Here is an 18858-nt window from a genome sequence, read left to right as displayed (position 1 = left end):
AAAGTAGTAGACAGGCAGGCATTTACTGCATGACAGGCTCTTTTTGTGAGCACATAAATAAAAACCCTCAATAAAATGTTTCATAGACTTTGTACATTCTACTGATTTTTCTTTGTATTATACCTGTTTCCTTGGAAGATTAAAGCAGGTTAAATATAATAGAAGTTCAGAAGACTGAACTCAGCTTTATATCAAGTGACAAGAATTTCTAGACAACCGAAATTTTTAGAAAATTCCAGTGGTGATATTCCAATTGAGCTGCTGGCATTTTATGAGAAAATGACCAGATAACATTCATATTAAATACTAAACTTTGAAGTAAAAGTATTTCTTCATTACATAGACTGAAAAATTGCCCATCTTTCTGTTCAACCTGTGCATGATGGTCTCTCTTTTACAGCTCTACATCTCAAGCAAAACACATTTAGAAATACTGTATTTCTACTTGTGACTGCTTTAACCAAGTTACCTGTCATTTTTATGTAACTACATTACATGTGCAATAAAGAAATAACACTTCTTTCTTCAGCTACAAGCATTATTCCAAACAATTTTACTTAAGAAACTGCAGTGCAACTTTCTCCAAGACAACACTTATCTAAGAAAAAAAAAGATCAGAGTGAGCAGTACTGATGCCAGTAAAGCCAAAAAAACTTTATGAAAATAGAGAGGAATAAAGCCACAAGAATGGAGGAAAAGTCAGTCTCTCACTTAAGAGAAAACACAATGTTTACTGCAAAGCTACAGCTGCCTTTGTTCCATTGGGTTAAAAAATACCTGCACACTGTTTTCTTGTGCTTGGTGAGACAATCTTGTACTTGGTAGTGGAGAATGAGATCCTAGTTTTCTATCCAGGAATACTTCCTTACTACAGGCGTAACACCAAACACGGAGAGTAGTAAGGTTGACAGTCAGACAGTGCTTTGTCTCCTAAAACAGAAAAAAAACCACAACTGGGATTCAGAAATTGGGAAAAACTAAATACTGCTAAATACAAGCTAGAATAGCTACATTAAAATTCTAGGTTTTTCAACAATGAAACAAGTATGTGTGTTAGAATATTAAAAAAGAGCAATTCAATTACTGACATTTTAGCACAAACATTCATTTTTAGCACAAATCACTCAAATTAGCAACAAGATGCAATCAGAATCCAAGACATTGTCATATCTGACATGCTTCTCTGTAATTAAAAAAATAAGAAGAAAAATTCTTGTTAGAAGTGCTACAATTCACAACAAACCAGTTTTCAAGGAATATCTGTAACTGGCCGTAATGGGAGCTACCTCCTCTGCAATGTTTATTTCTACTGGTTTGCTGTAAGAAATTCAGGCTGTGTACAGCAATCTAAAGACTAAGATAAAATTTTTTGTTCAGTTACAGTAAGAGGTGCTCAGATCAAACCAAACATTCTAGACTCAAATAGTTCTTCTGTTGACAGCTTCACACTGTGAAGCAATATGAAAACTTGACAGATGAAGAATATTTTTATTGTTCAAATCTTAAGGTTTTTTTAGCCTCCTCGCTTAATGTAAGATTGGGTACACAAATGCTAGCTTCCTCCAAATATTTTCATAAATCCTCCCTGTATTTCTTCCTTATATGTCAGCATCAGCCAGGTTTATAGACAATGAGGGGATTTGCTAGAAATTAGGAAAATACTACAACTGCTACAGGATGGCCAAGTTCCTTCTCTCTTCATTTAGTAAAACCTTGTACAAGAACAATGTTTTTAATGGAAAGTGGGCTAAAATCTCATCATGTAGCCCTCCCCCCACTAAAAATATCAGACTTACATAAATAACTCAAACAATTTCAAACATGAGAATATGCTTAATTCTGCAGCTTCAGATCCATACATAATTACAAGACTTCAGAGCAATAGCTTAATAATTTTCTTGGAGTGGATGCAATGAACATGACTGTTTGCAGTACAGGGAGCCTTGCTGGTGTAAACTGGAGTAAGCAGAAGTTGGGTCATGCCAACCTCACTTCTCTCATTTTAATAAGTTTATTGATATTTTTATTAAAGAAGAATCCAGAAAAGTGCTTACTATCCTCAAATTAAAATTAAGTAATAAGAAAATCAAGACAAGGATGTCACAGACACAGAATTAATAGTTTGCCTGCTTTCTCCTACCTGGCGAGTACATAACATTGCTAAGGCAGCACGCAAAGCAGGAATAAACTACTGTAAGAAGCCAAGAGGTATAAAACTGTAGGCAAGAAATTCAGGGACCATCTGTTCCCCAGCTACTCTAGAAACACCTCATCTCTGAGTCTATTGTTAAGGCTTTAGAACTGTGATTCAGCTTTAACAGCTGATAAAAAAACTCTGGAAGTATTTATATAGATTTATATTAATGCACTATCTATTTGTATAAATACTCACTCTTCTCAAGGTCCTGCTTCAAAACAAAACCAAAAAATTCAGGAGTGGTGGTAAAATGCAGTCGTAAGACCACTCCTTGTAAAACCCTTGTATCAGGCAGCCACAGAAATTAACACTGAAGTAGTGAAGTAATACACATAAGCTGAGGTACTCAATAAGTCCTCTGTGCATCTTGAAAATCAGCAGTAATTTTTCTTCTTTTTATTTTCATTTCCACCGTGTTTTTTAAAAGAATTGCATAACTAAGTATGCAGCTGCACATGAACTATAAGCTCACATGCTCCTACTTAGCAAGACCTGCTTCTGTAACATGAAAAACAATTACAGCTTATCAAACCTCCATAGTTAACTAACATGGGCTATTGACTTCACGGAAATAAAAGTTCTCTACTTCAGTGCTTCAAGAAACTGTTACCAGCAAACACACATACCTGGGAATGGGTGGTACTGTGATCAACATGGGATTCACCACAGCCAACATATGTACATCTGTTCTGTTGGGCAAGATACACAGAAGTATACAGAATTAAAAAGTGGTCTCAAACAGGTTTACAGAATAGGAATATACTGCCAGTCCCTTTAAAATTCACTCAAATTTCAAACCTTCAGAGTCCTACTCAAACCAAGAGACATGCACAGTAAGCAATAAAATAAATATCACCTAAAGCAAAAAAGAATGCTGCAAGATTTAACTCAACTTCTCTCACTGATGGGCAACATTTGGAATACAATTTTTTGGCCATTTTTATATATTTATTCATATTACTGTCAACATATATTTTTTACAATTCCTTATTTGGTGAAGATTGTTACAGAAAACACAAAGTTAATCCAGTGTCTGAGTGGTGAAATACTGAATGGCAACAGCCTCGGACCATGACATGTTTATACAAAAATCCCGGCCTGCCCCTATCTGCAGTGCCTGTTCATCAGAGCATTGCTTCACAACTGATTAGTTTCTTCACCTTTACATAAGGGTTTCCAGCACTATATGGCTAAGAACTTGCCACATTCTAGTTACAACATGCAAAATAATTGTCAATTTAAATCATGCTCATTGCAAAATACATTTGGCTGAGTCGAGTGTGGAATCTTGCAGCTGCCAATCTTCAAGCAATTTTTGTTAATTCCTCATTTGCATGAGTCAGGCCAATCACACAGGAGGGTATAGCAGGTTATCTGTATAACTCTCTAAGCATGTTAATTTATACAATCAAATAGTAGCTGAACATGGCCAATTTACAATATTAAATAATCACAGATATTTGTTAGGTTACAGATAGTTTTCATGCTGGGATCTCACCAGGTTTTTCTACTGAAAAAGGTGAAGACAAGATGCCAATTCATCCAAGAGGAGAAACATCACAGCATGACATTAAGTGTCCTACTGCCACTACAAGACTCTCCTATGGAAATGTTGGTATAAAATTTAGTTTTTCAGTAACAGTCTAAGAGCTCTACGTGAGAAATAAAAAATATGTTTTAAGCTTGACAGCATTTTCCCACCTGCCAGGTTGATGCATCTCTGAACACCTCTTCCCTACTCCCAAGAGGTTTTTTTATATGTAATTAAAACTTCAGGCCAGCTAACAAGACATTAAACACTGTTTTTCCCCCTTCATCTCTGCTACTGACAGAAGGAGCAAAATAATCTGATCTCTTAATTGTTACCACCACCCACCAAAAAGGACACAAATGAAGGGGATTTTAAAAATGCTCATACATACACCTAAAAGGTGGCATTGGCCTAGAGATCCTTCTGACAGTACTTAAAGAAAAGTTGCCATGAAATGAAGTCAAGCCTACAGGGCAACATTTCAATCTCTGTAAACAGCTGTAAGTCCAAAGACACAAGACATTTTAAAAACTAAGTTAGTTGTATGCTTTCCAATTGGGATCATAGATCAGTCAGAAGCAACATATTTGAGTTTTCTGTATTTTTTTTAAATACAGTGAAAATTATGGCTTTTTGTAGAAAGCAAGAAGAGTCAGGCAAAAGCATATTTATGACACAGCTAAACCCAAGGTAAAGACTGGATGAAATTTGCACAAAGGAGAATGTTCATATAAGCTTCTGCAAGTTCCAAAATAAGGGGTTTTTTTCTTTGTTTTGCTTAAGAATAAAAAAATTCAGAGTATGCATTATTATGTAAAATGTCTGCATTTACTACTAGATGTTATTACTACAAATGCTAAGAAAGGCTTATAAAAAGTAATTTAGTTAATTCAGGAATAATAAATTATTTTTTATATCTACAGACCCAGGGAAAAGATTAAAAAAACTTTCAGAACTTCAGAGCTAAAAAGTATCATAACTGACATAAAAACACTAATATGCTACCTTCCCTCTTATAAAAAAGAAAATCTCATTTTAAGCATATTATTCTTAAATGACAAGAAATATGTACCCAATAGATGGTAAATAATTTAAAAAATAAACTGCAGAAGAAGCTTTGTTTTTAAATGGTAAGTTAAACTAATTTCAAAAACTTCATTACAGATGCTTCTTAAAAAAAAAATACTATCAACTTTAACTTTACTAGAAAATGACTCTACTATGGAACAACAGAACAACTTACCTCTAAGCATGCCCAAAGGTTGGGTCCTCTGACTTTACAGTCCTGACAAGTGCCCTATTGGAGTTCAACACAAAAGCAAGCATTATTTCACTTACTTTCACCAGTATAACACAGCTTCAAGACAAAACCAGAAAAAATACTGTTGAATAACTTCAAGACAAAAGTACTGATGAATAACTTTAAGACATAAAAGGATATGTTGATAACCAACCTAGTTTTTTGCTTCCCATAATCTCAAGATCAGCATACTTTTCTACCAAAAGCTCAGATTTCTCTCTGACTTTTCATCTTAAACCAAAAATCGCTTTTCTACGTAAGGCACAATTATGTACCATATCGCATAATTATAATAATCTTCATAATTGGTCTTTCCTATAAATTTAACATAGAAATAAAAGTGATAGAACTTTTAATAAATTCACATTCCTTCTTGCAGACACCACCTGCAAAGGTTTACACAAAAAAGATGCAACACTAGAAAAATGCTGTACTCCTCAGTAGCAAATTAACGGTTATAGAAATTTAGCACCATGGACAGAAAAGGTTTCACTTTTCATCACCTCCCAGCTAAAATGAGTTACAAGATCCTCCTTTGTTACATTTATTAACATTAGCTTGAAACCAAGAGTTCAGGGAGGGGAGGTTTCTCAAACTGTGGCTTCTCTATCAGAAAGAGAACAGTTACCCAAGTAAACTCAAGCATAAATTTCTTTGTTCCAGTTTCTACTTGAAGTCAGTTGTACTATGCTACATTGACATTCCAAGTAACTAAATGCTACAATGGCAATGAAAATAAAGTTCAGCTTGGGGCTATGCTAACTCCTTTAACTAATGATTCCATTAAAACATCACTTGTGGCAAAGGTTCTCTTTAAGTGCTGAAAAATAGTTTTTCAGCTTCATCAAGTCCATAATTCTTCTCATACTTTATTTAAACCTTACTATTCCAGTAGAGGAGCTTTTACCCATGCTTGACACTTAAATGCATCTTATAACTAATAATACACTAAAATGTGGACCTAAAAAACCTGACCAGTTAACAGTGATAGGAAGAAAGCAAATTGCTACAACTCACATGAGATTTCTCTATTAATTCCTCCTTTGTTATCTCACCAACTGATTCCAAGTGTGGGCAATTGCTGCTGGGTGATGACATTGCTGAAGCTGTATTTTCCAAGATCCTGTAGCTGGAATTTCCAACACCAGGGAATCACCTGTCAACAGAAGTAAGAATGAGTAAAACCCAATTCCTTAAAATAGACAGCAATATTAGATATCTAACATGCAACATATACATAACTTTTAAAACAATGTGCCTTTTAGACTAAGTATAAATAACTTTATTAAGATACTCCAATAGCCCAAACTAAACCTGCTGACTTCTAAAATGAAATCCAATGACTTCCAGGTCATAAACTAAAAGAATCCTGAATGTGGCAGAGCTGATTTGGGTAAATTATTTAACTTCCTGGACTCTGTCATGGCACCGAAATGACACTAACATTAGTTTTCAAGCCTACCTAGAACTGACAGTGGCTTTGACCGTATACTCTGGATTGCAACACTGCTGAAGTGTGCTGAAGCTGTGAAGGCTAAACTGCAGGAACACAAGACTCATTTATCACAGGATAAAGAAACTTTATCTTGGTTTTATTTATTTACAAAGACGCATTCTAGATTCAGACATATTATATAGCAAAAGGAAACTGCAACTTGTGACTCACACGTAGCACTAAACACTCAGCAAACTTTTATCTTGTTCTCTTTGCCACTCCAAGGTCTCTGGTGCGGACACAGAAACTTATCAGAAATAAAAAATGCTAAATACAATCACATTATTATTCCAATAGCTGCATAGAAAGCAACAGAAGGAAAATAAAAAAATTAACTCTGTAATGTTCTTTTTATAAAAATACTCCAACTGACTCATTCAGACAGGGACCATCCAATAACTTAATTTCAGTTTTGTCATTTAAACAACTATTATTGATGACTCAATCTCTCTAAAGGCCAAGAAAAAAATAACTTTTTTTGTCCAATTATTATCTGTCCAATGTAGTGCTCCTTTATCAATACTTGCAACTAAACTTCAACTCAGTGATGTACTCTCCTTGATCAGTTTGCAGCCTTTGGAACTGTTATCAACACCTCTTTCCACTTTGCCTGTGTGCTTTGGCATCTTTAGGTTTGTTCCTTCCTCTTATAGGACCAATCACTCCTTTGAATATTAAGCACCCTACAGCTTTGACAGAGTGAGGGAAAACAAACCTTGCATAATGGACATCTCAGACACACTCTGGTAAACTCTCAGCTTATTATGTCTGACTTGTTTTTTAATTCCATTGCCTTGCAATAAGATCCCTTTGAATCAAGAGCCATTTCAGCTCCCTTTGGTCATTTTTCTATATATGTGTGTGTATGTGTATAAATAGTCTGTTTTATTACTATAAACATTGTTACACAAATAATATTATTAAAGTATTATATATTATTTGTTTTGAAATAATGTGATACTTCATGTCACATATTATATGAGCATATGTATATACCTGCATATATACACTCAAATACATTTTCTTTACATATAAGCAATTACTTATATACAAATAATGTATTTATTATACATATAATTGTATATATAGACTCAAAAATGAGTGTGTATGTTTCAGTCTTTTTTAATATCATGTTAACAGTTGTTCAACAAAATATTTCAGAACTTATCTCACAAGACTGAAAATACCACAGTAAATTAATCATTTAGGATTTTTTTTCTAGATGAGATCTAAATTCTCTTCCTGGACCAGTGACATGACATTTAAAATGCATTATTCTGAAACATAAGCTCCAGCTGGAGAAGTACTTCCTCAGTTCAGTGACAGACTGTAATCTATATACACTGCTACTGAAAGACACTTTAAATAAGGCAACAGTTTTTCAAGCCAAATCTCCTCAACTTCCATCATATTAGCAATTCCTCTTTGAACTGTAAAGTTCCCTTTCAGAACAGAAATGGCAACACGAATGCATATTACATCTTCCACAGTTTGCAAAGTCTGTTCAAATGTTAAAAAAGGACAAGTGAGTTTCAAATAAAGCCCTGAGAACATTAAATGCAGTGAGATTATTTAATACAAATGCTTTAGAAAGACTGATATAATGGATTAGTAAAGCTTTAGGCCTAATTTTTTTATGAAAGAAGCTTTCTGAATGCTTTATTCCAAGTAATACAAAGCAATGAATGGAGACTTCACCTCATGCTGCCAGATTTGTATTTAATGTATTTAACTTTTCATACATGGAACTGCATAAATCCAAACCTGCAGTCCAGAACAAACCCAAACCCAGGAGTTCTGCTCACGCCAGTTTCTGTTTCTTGGTCTGCACCTCTCTTTTTCTAATAATCATCAGAAAGGCCAAAGCTGTTCAAACTCAGGTCCCTGTAGATATGGTCCCTATTCCTTGTCCATATGAAGAGCATCTCTTGTGGAAGTGTACTTAATGTTACAAATTCTTTACATGTCATTATACGAGCAAAGCTGAATGGCCTTTCTTTCATGTTTTGTTAACAAATTTTTTACACACTTCCTTCCATCTTGAAGCACTGTGATAACTCATTGGACTGCAATAACCTTGGTAGCTCAATATACATAGCTGCAGAAACACATTCTGTAAATTTTTATGTTAAAGTCTAAAACTGTAAAATTAATTCAAAACCATGACTCATCCTTCACCTTCCTAAGTCCTAGCAAGCCCAGGGTAGCCCCTCCCTCACTCACTGACCTTCCTCCATGTCACCACTTCCTACTCTGTCTGAAGAGATTGCATTTCTTCCCCTGCAGCTCATTATCACATCTGCTTTTACACCAGCTTCTGCATTGCGCTGATCTCATCCAAAAATTGTTTTTCTGCATTTTCAGTAATTGAAAAAAAACCCAAAACAATCCAACAAGCCTACTTTTGTAGTTTCTCTTGCATTCCATTTTATACTCCTGTTCCAAAGCTGGAGTATATCTCCATTTCATGATCCCAGTGAGATCATAGAATCACAGAATGGTTTGGGTTGAAAGAAACCTTAGAGATCATCTGTATCAAAACCCTCTGCCATGGGCAGGGATGCCACTCACTAGATCAGGTTGCTCAGGGCCCCAACCAGCCTGGCCTCGGACACTTCCAGGAATGGGGCATCCACAACTTCTCTGAACAATCTGTTCCAGTGCCTCACCACCCTCACAGCAAAGAATTTCTTCCTAGTATCTAATCTAACAATCCTGCCCTCTGAGTTCAAAGTCATTCCCCCTTGTCCTATCACTACAGGCCCTCGTGAAAAGTCCTGCTCCAATTCTCTTACAGCCCCTTTAGGCACTGGAGGTTGTATAAGGCGTCCCTCTCCTCTCTTCTCCTGGCTGAACAGCCCCAACTCCCTCAGCCTGTTTCCACACTAACTGTTCCTGATCACACTCACGCAATAAGCTTCTCATCAAATGCTTCCCAAATATCTGGGAGAAACTTTGCAGTCTACTGCCAGCTCTCTCCATTGCTTTCCTTCAGAGGTTTCAGTTCACCTATCTCAATGCTTCATACTACAGCATCCCATAAAGTGAACTAATTAATGTTCCAAAGCAGGACTTATCAAAATGCTTGTGCTTAGAGCATGCACAGTTATAATTCAAAGAAAAAATTATCTTGAAGTCCAGTCTTGGGGTTTTTTTTTGTGTTCCTGACAAGGCTTTTCATTCACAAGAAAAAAAATTTGAGCCATCAGAGAAATATGAACCATAATTCAAAGCATCATGACCAGTAACCTAGTTATTATTCAGTAGAATTCCACAGCACCACAGACTTGTGTGGTGCCTACCATGGAAGACCTATCACACCCCCAGAAAAATTCCACCAAACAGTAATAGAATTCAACTGATCTCGAAAATTATCTTTGGCTTGTGTAAGGAGCCCAGTATTGCCTACAGAAACAAAACAGACTTTAAATTCTTTCAAAAATTTTTGAATTAATGATTTCATCTGCCTAGTTACAGTAGTTAACACTTCAACAGATACTGAAATAAACAATTATATGTGTTATGTATTCCACTGATGTTCTAAATATGGAGTCATTTTAACAGATCATTTTACGGAGTTCAGTAAGGGAATGCTGATGGAAGATTTTAAGAATAAAACGATTATTCTGAAGACATCAATTACATGAAGCAGAAATTGTGTCCTCATTACAGGCTTTTATTATTTTGTCGGTACAGCTCTGAATAACAGCATCTCAAACCAGTAATCTCTAAGTTCAGGCTCCTTAGCTGCACTCATAGTTATTTTACCAGTGATGCATTGGAACAATTTCATTTAACATTTATTTTCATTTTACAGCAACAAAGCAAGAGTGACACAGGGTGCAACTTTGTATTTGAACACTTAATTGCTTAGAATACTAAGGAGGTCTGGAAGTTCAGTAATTACTTACCATACTGATATTCTTCACACTTCAGAAAAAACCCACCAGTGTTCGCTCTAAGCTATAAAAGCCCACTGAAGCTATAGCCTTAGGCATATTCACATTTTTAAGACATGTTTTTTATCACTTTTCTAAAAATGTGTGGATTTTTTATAAACTTTACAGAAATTACTTCAGCACCACTTTGTACATAAAAGATATTTTTACCAAACTTGAAACTAGTCTTCTTAGTGTGTGAAATTAAGGTTCATTTTTCTTATTTCTTGACCTAAGTTCTTTCACATTCTGCCAAGAAATAGGTAGTTTTGAATTTTATCTCCCACCCCTCCATATTTTTATCTTTTTAAAAACCTACTAACAATAAACAAGCACATCCCATTTTCTTGAAAAAAATGACACCAATCCTGGCTCTGGTAGAGAATTTACTTTATCTATTTAGTATAAAACCTGATATTTTCCCACTAAATAACAAAAGTATGCTCAATAACCTGGTCAGAGACACCTGGTCATTCTCCTCAGGCACCAAGAGCTAACCACTCAAGCAAGAAACAAATTGGTAAGTCACTTCCATTACATTTATTTTCTGCCCTTAAGTACTGTTCCCACAGAGAAAGGACATTTTAAAAAATGCTGGCGTTGAAGATATATCCTCTTACAGGGTTAGACAGTTTTCATTTTATATTGGCTTTCAGGGCATACAGGCCACTCTTTCGTTTCTTTCTTCCACCACGCTAAATCCTAACTATGAAACCCATTAGCTGACCTCTATATTTCTAAGAGGATTTTCCTAACTCGGGCTTTGCCTAAGCGCAGGAGAAGCCTACAGTGATTTTCCACTAGGTGATACCCCGGACTTTTCCCCCAGGCTGTTCCACCGCTCATACCCGGTGATCCATGCGCATGGATAACTCAGGCAGCGAACAGGGCCATTTATCGGTAAATTACTGCTTTTAGGGATTGCGCGGTATCCACGGTACCGCTGCCGAACAGCTGCAACTTCAGCAGAGACCTGCGGAGGTCTGTGGCCGCTTCCAGCCGGCGAGAGCGCGGTCCCGCCCCACACGGCCCCGCTGCCCCGGACCGGGCACCGCCGACCTCCGGTCCCCGCCCAGCCCTGCGGGACCGTGGTGCCCTGGCCGCCGGGACGGCTCCCGGGGCGGCCGCCATCGCCGCGCCAACACCCCCTGGGCTGTGAGACCGGCCGGACACACGGCCCGCCGCGCTCCCGCCCTCCGCAACACCGCTCCGCCGCTGCCCAAGCGGGCCGTTCCTCTCTTACCGGAGCAGCCGGGAGGATGCGCCGCGCACGGATCCCGGAGCTCAGCCGGGCCGCGATCAGCTCCGCGTCTCGCCCCGACGGCTCGCCCTTGCCTGCGAGGACAGCGGCGCTGCAGCGGGGCCGCCGTGGCGGAGCTGGGCGCGCCCGGGCCGCAGCTCTGCCGGTGCCGCCCCGCACACGCGCGGACGGGCGGGCGCGGTGCCGCGACGCCGCCGCGGGACGCGCCCCGCACAAAGATGGCGGCGCCGAGCGCCTCAGCCGTTCATATCAGCGCTGCCCCGCACAAAGATGGCGGCGCAGGGGCTCACCCCGCCCCCGCCCGGCCGCCCGCAGCGGGAGCTGCCCGGAGCAAAGATGGCGAGCGCGGCCTCCGGACGCCACGGGTCTCTCTCACGTGGCAGCGGCTCCGCCCGACCGACAGCGGCCGCTTGTCCCTGTGCCGGAAGCGGATCGCGCCGGTCTCCGGGCAGCGCCGGGGCGGGAGCGGAGGGAGCTGCCCGCGGCCCCGGTGCTCGGCAGGTAGCTGAGCGCGGCTGTAGCGACCCGGCCTGGGCAGAGCCGCGCCTTGGCCTGGGAGGCTGCGGGGAGGGGGCTGAGGGGCGCGCGGGGCACCCGGTTCTGTCCGCTGCCCGCCCGCGATGCCGGGGCTGCCCGGGCTGGGGAGGGCTCAGCAGGGCCGGGCGGTGGTGACTTCTGCCCCACGGCCTCCGTCGCCTCCCGCCGTGCCGCGGCTGCGGTCCCGGAGTCGCGGTTCGGAGGCTTCGCCCTGTGTTCAGCATCAGGGAGTGAGAGGGGTGCGCCTGGATCGTGGAGATTACGTCAGGCTATAGCGGTTTTTTCTCACGGTGTGTCTGCAAAATAATCGAAGCGCTGAATGAGATAAACTTCTTCTGGCTGCTGTCAAATCTTTTAACTCTTTCAGCTGGCAAGAATGTTCTTCCAACAGTCGTGGTTTCAGAGGCAGTGTTGTTGCTGTGCGTGATTTAGAGGATATAGTAAGTGAACGGCCGGCTAATCAAAGCAGACCGAGCCCTCTGTAGTCCTGGTTGTACATCTGCACGTCTGCACACAGCAGTTGGACAAACGGGGCCTAAGCTGAACCAGCAAATTTGCTGTCCCCACATTACGGCTTGCCTCTACTCCAAAACATCAATCAAACAAGTCATGTACCTGTGATGAAAGAGATTTGAGCTTGTGGAAGAAAATCGTCCTGGGCTTCTGTTGCATAACTTAGTATGTGTCCTTCATTTGACAGAGTATTCTAGAGACCATCTGTGATTGTTTTCAAGATAGTTTCGCTTAATGAGGTATGGGAGAGAAGGAGCCATGTCAGAAGAAGCTGTTACTGAGACACGATTTTCTCTGAAGACAGTAGCTTTACGGGTGTTTCATCTTCCCCTTTCTTGGTATTATTCTCTTAACCAGGTAATAAATACATTATCTAAATATTGTTACTTTGTTATACATTTAGAAGTTTATTGCAGTGTTGTGCATGCTCTTGTGATCTTAGTGTGAATTTAATTTGTACAGAATACCTTGGAGTTTAGTTTGTTTGCCACACTGAGCTAAAATAAGCATGTCTTTTTGTCTTTTTCTGCTAATAAATGCTTAGTGCATCAGCATACATCTGCTTTACCTGCAGTGTCTATATATCTCCATTTTGTAACAGTGCAGTGATTCTCAAAATATCAAAATTCTCAAGTTGCCTTTTTTCTTGTAGAATTTTTTTTAGTATTTAAAAGCTAAGCATAACTGTCATTAAATTTTGAATAATAGTATTGAGTTCTTCTTTTAAAGCCCAGGACTTTAATATGACTGTGTTTTATTTTTATTGAATTGGAAGCTTATCAGCAAAAGCTATGTAAAATTTCACATTTCCCTGTAAATACTTTTCTTTTACTGCATATAAAACCAGGATGAAGTATTCTCAGTCTTAACAGTATATGCTCATTTTCACATTTTTTCTATATTTAAGTACTTTAAACCTCTCAGTGCAAGATCACTGATTTCTTTTTTATGTTGCAGCATATTCATATGCTTTTTAAATACCATGTGCAACTCCATTATGTGCAACTATTAACTTTCCTCTTTTTAGAGGTTTTCATGTCACTGTTAATCAATTGATGATCATGTTTGTAGGCACATACAAATTAAAAAAAAATCTGTTTGTGGTTCTTTGAAACGTTCATTTTAACATTTAATTTTGTGATCTTAGAAGTCTTAATCTCAGCTGTTTGGTTGTTAACTCTTTTCTCTGAAATACAGTAGTCTTGTGTAAGTTTGTGTTGGTGTTTCATGCACTGCCTTTTCCTCACGGAGTCCAGTGGTAGTTGTAGACTTCAGTCAAGGCATGGTACCAGGAAGGGCAGGGTTCTCAAGTCAAAGGTGCTTGACTTGTTGATTGTAAACTCAGTGCAGAGAGAAGCTTTCAATGCTTCTTCAAATTGCACAGTGCTGATAGTATTAAACAACTGCACAGCAATCAGGAGTGCCAGAGTGCAGTGGTGCTCTGTGTGCTCTCTCTGGTATGAGGAATCATATTACAGAAACACCATATGAGGCCCGAGGACTGTGGATCTGGTTTTCTCCCAGCAGTCAGTTCCTCAAGCAGCATGAGTTTCCAAAGATTTTTTGTGAACTGTGGTTTCCAGTTAAATGGCACTTTCCTTCTTTGTATATCTTGCTACTTTGTATGTTGCAAACTTTGTTAAAGGCTTTTGATACAAGTTGCTTGTATATGTGCTTCTTATTTACTAATTGAAACACCTGTGAACCTATGACTTCTCTATATCCAAAATAAAATATAAAAAAATTTTAAACCGTTTATTTAGAGAAATGTACTTAAATACATTCTCAAATTGAGAATACATTCTGCTCAAATTGAAACATCACACGAGTGTTGGCATTAGGATCTTCCCCGTTCTTTCACAGTGCAAGAAGTAGTGTTGTTGTGAAAGGCGAGTTCCTTCTCAGTATTTTTTTGCTGTTAGAGATTTAATTGAAGCCCTGCATTGTCCTGGCATTAAGAAGAAATTAAAAAACCCAAATCTTTGTTTAAAAGTCATTTGCTTAGATCCCCATAGTCTGTGGATTTGCAGTATACTTTATAGTTCTTGGTGCTGCAGTCTGTCTCTCAGTATATATATTTGCAATTAAGTCACACTTTTATTTCCAGATAAAGCTTTCCCCAGGGTTAAAGAAGCTTTTCACAGTAACAGCAGTGAGTGCAATATCTGTGATTTTTCTGGCCCATCACTTTAAAAGAAGACGTGGAAAGAAAAACAAGAAAGTGCCACCATGGGAACCAACTCATCTCGTGTTAGAGTGTACTAAGGCAGCTGCTTCAGAAAAAGGTATGTCATGGAACCCCCAAGTTAGGGGTTTCTTTGTTGTTTTCTTAGAAAGGAAAAAAAAGGGGTATGAGGGGATGAGTGTGCATAACTGTAGTGGTAAAAAAAACTATTTTCCTTTGATCATGGAACATTTTGGGTTGAAAGAGACCTTTAAAATTTGTCCAGTCCAACCCCTTCATTAAGCAGGGATATCTTCAGCTAGACCAACTTGATCATAGACCCATCCAACCTGGCCTTGAATGTTTCCAGGGATGGGGCATCCATGACCTCTCTGGGGAATCCATCCCAGTGTTTTGCACCCTCATTGTAAAAACCTTCTTCCTTGTTATCGAATGTAAATCAACCCTCTTTTAGTTTTAAAGCCATTATCCCTTGTCCTATTGCAGCAGGCCCTGCTGAAAAGTCTGTTGCCATCTTTCTCACAGGCCCCCTTCAAGTACTGAAAGGCTGCAGTAAGGTCTCCCTGGAGCCTTCTCCAGGCTGAACAACCCCAACTCTCAGCCTGTCCTCATAGGAGAGGTACTCCATCCCTCTAATCATCTCCATAGGATGGAACACCTGAGTGGGTTTGAATTGTTAGACTTTAAATTTTGAATTTGTCAAATGAGAAACAAAATTACAGTATCTTATAAAGAAGCTGGGCTTCTTCTCAAAGGTGAAGTTTTAATCACAAACCAGGATTAAACCCCTTTTTATCAATAGTGTTTTAGCAATGGGTTTTGCCATTCTTGTATGTGTATCTCAATACTGAGAAATTCAGATCTGATTTTTTGTAGGAGAATAATTAAGCTAAAAGGCATAGTTATTGTTATAGATAGTGAATTCAAATGTGTCATTTCTGAAGTAAATAAAAGAATAATTGTGGTTTGCTTCTAAACTGGATTTTATTGAAAAGAGTAAATGCAGTTCTTGATAGAATTGCAAAAGAAGCAATATTTTGAGTTTGCAAGAGCTTTAAAATAAGTGTATGTCTTAGGTTCTAGTTGTTCCAGTAGTCGACAAAACTTGACTCTTTCTCTGAGCTCTGCCAAGGAAAAAGGATCTCAGTCCTGTATCTATGCAAATGGAGGACTTTTCAGTAAATACTCTGGTTCAGTTCAAAGCCTGACTTCGGTAAGTAAAAATGTTTTAAGGCTCTTGAATATCTATTAACTTGCATTGAATATGCATCTAAAGGCTTCACTGAGCTGAATGAACTTAGCTGAACAGACTGCACAGGCAGCTAGAGATGCTGAGAAGCTACTGTCCTTACCACAGAGTAAAAACAGTTTCTAGGCAGATGGCTTGGATGTAATGTACTGGAATGGCATGTAATGTAATGTAATGGCAGGAATGTGGTTTTAAGGATACTCTCTATAGCAACACTTCAAAATCTGTTTATGTTTTTTAAGGTTCAGAGTGCCACCTCTTGTCACAGTTGTGCTTGTGCCAATTCTAATTCCTGGGATAAAGCAGATGAAGATGACATTAAGCTTGTCAATATCCCTGTCACTACACCTGAAAATTTATATTTGATGGGTAAGTCATAATAAGAATATTCAGCATTTACCTACAATGAATGTAAATAATTTCTTGGATTGATGGTAAAGTGACACACAATATTGTTGTGTTCTTTCTCAGTGTCCTGTTGGAAAGAGTCTGAGAACATTTCCATAAAATAATGAAATCATACTTGATCTAAAGTTAGTTTTTCAGAATACTCTTTATTCCATTATTGGTAGTAGAAATCCTTAAAATCAGGCCCCGACACATGGAGAAAAGGATCACTTTTCTTTACACAAAAAGAAAGTAAATATGTACTTGGAATATACTGGTGTAGGCTGGGAATTGATGTTGTTTCAACTTACATCTCTGTGATAGTTATGCTTGTTTTAGCTACATATTTTCCCGTGTCTCTAAAATGTGAAGGCAGCTGAAGCTGTGTCATGGAAGTGGAGGTGTTCCTGCTCTCCCCTAGGTATGGAGCTGTTTGAAGAAGCACTGAGGCGCTGGGAACAGGCACTAACTTTTCGTAACAGGCAAGTTGAAGATGAAGCCATCTGTGGTTCAATTAAGCTGGGAGCTGGAGATGCAATTGCAGAAGAAAGTGTAGAAGTGAGTATATTGAGTCTGTAATCTGATGCTGCCCTGACAATTTGTTCTGTTATTACCTGAATCTTTCCAAATTCGAATTCAGTTACCAAACTTGACAATTGATTCCATTTCCAATTTAGTGGTACTGCATTTAAAGGAGATCTGAATTCATTCCTTCTGAGTTTTTTTTGGTTGGTTTTTTGGAGCAGGGGATGGGGAGGGAATTAGCATTATTTATCTTTTGGCAATTGCTGATACATCAGTGTTTGCTTCTGGACAGTATTATCGAGCTATCAAGCAGACAACTTCTGTGCACATAATGCCCTGGATCCTCTTTTTCTTTTATGATTATGTGAGAGGGTATTTGCTTGGCAAAGATAAATGTATTGGGGAAAAACAATCAATTTGTGCATATGCACAAACAATGTGTTTGAACTTTGTTTTCCTCCTTTCTTATGAACAAAATGCTAAAAATATTTTGAAATAAACAGGTATGTGTGACTTTCATTATTTCTAGTGCAGCAAACATCACAGATAATTCTAAAGTACTTTAAAATTAAATTTTATTTTTATTACACCAAATAAATTATGTGTGTGTTCAGAAAAGTGTATATATTTTGGATGTTGAAGTTTTCATCTGACAGTGTTCCTGTGTGGTTTGTAGGAAACTCATGTGGCATGGTTTGCTCTGTGAAGGCTGAATATCTTTGGATTTTACAAAGGAATCTTACAGGCTGTAACCAAATAGAAAATCTTGTAATGTCTGTCTTCTTGCAGGATATCATTGGTGCTGAATTCATTCATAAGCTTGAATCTCTTCTTCAAAGAGCTTATCGTCTTCAGGAAGAGTTTGAAGCTACCCTTGGGGTCTCTGATCCTGCTGCCCTAGCTAATGATATTGGTGAGTACTGCTATTTTACATCTTTTTTGCTTGTAATGATGGCTCTTGGGGGAGGACTGAAATATCCAGTGAGCAGAATTATATTTATCAGTACATCAACAACAACAAAAAATCACATTCTTTACATTATTATGTTGTTTGATGAAGTGCTTCTATTTTAGATAACACTGGATTGAAAGGAAATGTTTTTCTTTGTAGCTTGTCAGTATTTAAACATTTATACAGCAAGACTATATGACCCTTTTTATAGCAAAGGTGTTTCAGAAATTTTACGCATCTTTTACGCAACCGTGAAACTGTGTATGGTTTGTCATAATTTCTTACTAAAAAGGAAAATGAAACTAGAAAGACATAATCTCAAGCAGATAGCCATTAGCAAAGGTCTTATCTCTAGTGAGTGAAATTTCTCACAGTTATGAGTGACTAAGCTGTTACAGTGGCAAATATAATGAGTAGTTGCTGCCTGACATGCTGATTAAGTTCAGATTGATTATTTTTATTTAAAGAATTGGTTTTGGATATTCTTAGAGAAGGATGCAGTTGCAGCCTTTCATAATTCAAGATGAAGCATCTGGTCTCAAATACCTGTCAGAGTTTAAAGGCAGAGCACGTTCTGGGATTAGCCCGTCAGGAGCCGTGTGCCGGGCTCCAGCTTGCCTGGCACGAGGTGGCAGTGCTGTGCTGTCCTCTCTTGGCCCTCCTTACCCTGCATCGACTGAACACAGCCCTGACTAAGGGGGGAGTTAGATTTAGGTCAGAGCTGACTTTCTGACACACCTGCATATGTAATCCTTAAAGCAAAAAAGCATTTGAATGTTTCATTTTGG

The 18858-nt window shown here is 38.7% G+C and overlaps 2 protein-coding genes across 4 annotated transcripts in view; one reads left to right on the top strand and one right to left on the bottom strand.

Moving 5' to 3' along the window:
* USP33 (ubiquitin specific peptidase 33) overlaps positions 1-11798 on the bottom strand; it is a 38187-nt gene extending 26389 nt beyond the window's left edge. For both annotated transcript variants that reach the window (XM_082287097.1, XM_082287098.1), the window contains exons 1-5: positions 11705-11798; positions 6046-6184; positions 4972-5025; positions 2824-2886; positions 778-930 (exon numbers count right to left, since the gene is read on the bottom strand). In XM_082287097.1, the coding sequence (XP_082143223.1) occupies positions 778-930; positions 2824-2886; positions 4972-5025; positions 6046-6126 (351 nt within the window). In that variant the 5' untranslated portion in view covers positions 6127-6184; positions 11705-11798. The remainder of the gene's footprint in view (positions 1-777; positions 931-2823; positions 2887-4971; positions 5026-6045; positions 6185-11704) is intronic.
* A 273-nt stretch (positions 11799-12071) lies between these two features.
* MIGA1 (mitoguardin 1) overlaps positions 12072-18858 on the top strand; it is a 37424-nt gene continuing 30637 nt past the window's right edge. Inside the window, exons 1-7 of one of the 2 annotated variants that reach the window (XM_082287100.1) lie at positions 12072-12223; positions 12960-13129; positions 14880-15057; positions 16034-16170; positions 16449-16575; positions 17015-17151; positions 17908-18031. In XM_082287100.1, coding sequence (XP_082143226.1) covers positions 13007-13129; positions 14880-15057; positions 16034-16170; positions 16449-16575; positions 17015-17151; positions 17908-18031 — 826 coding nt within the window. In that variant the 5' untranslated portion in view covers positions 12072-12223; positions 12960-13006. The remainder of the gene's footprint in view (positions 12224-12959; positions 13130-14879; positions 15058-16033; positions 16171-16448; positions 16576-17014; positions 17152-17907; positions 18032-18858) is intronic. The other variant, XM_082287099.1, reaches the window with a different exon arrangement.

The sequence above is a fragment of the Coloeus monedula genome (assembly GCF_965178545.1).
Source record: "Coloeus monedula genome assembly, chromosome: 9".
NCBI classification, from domain to species: Eukaryota; Metazoa; Chordata; class Aves; order Passeriformes; family Corvidae; genus Coloeus; species Coloeus monedula.
This window is presented reverse-complemented; position numbering and strand designations above follow the sequence as displayed.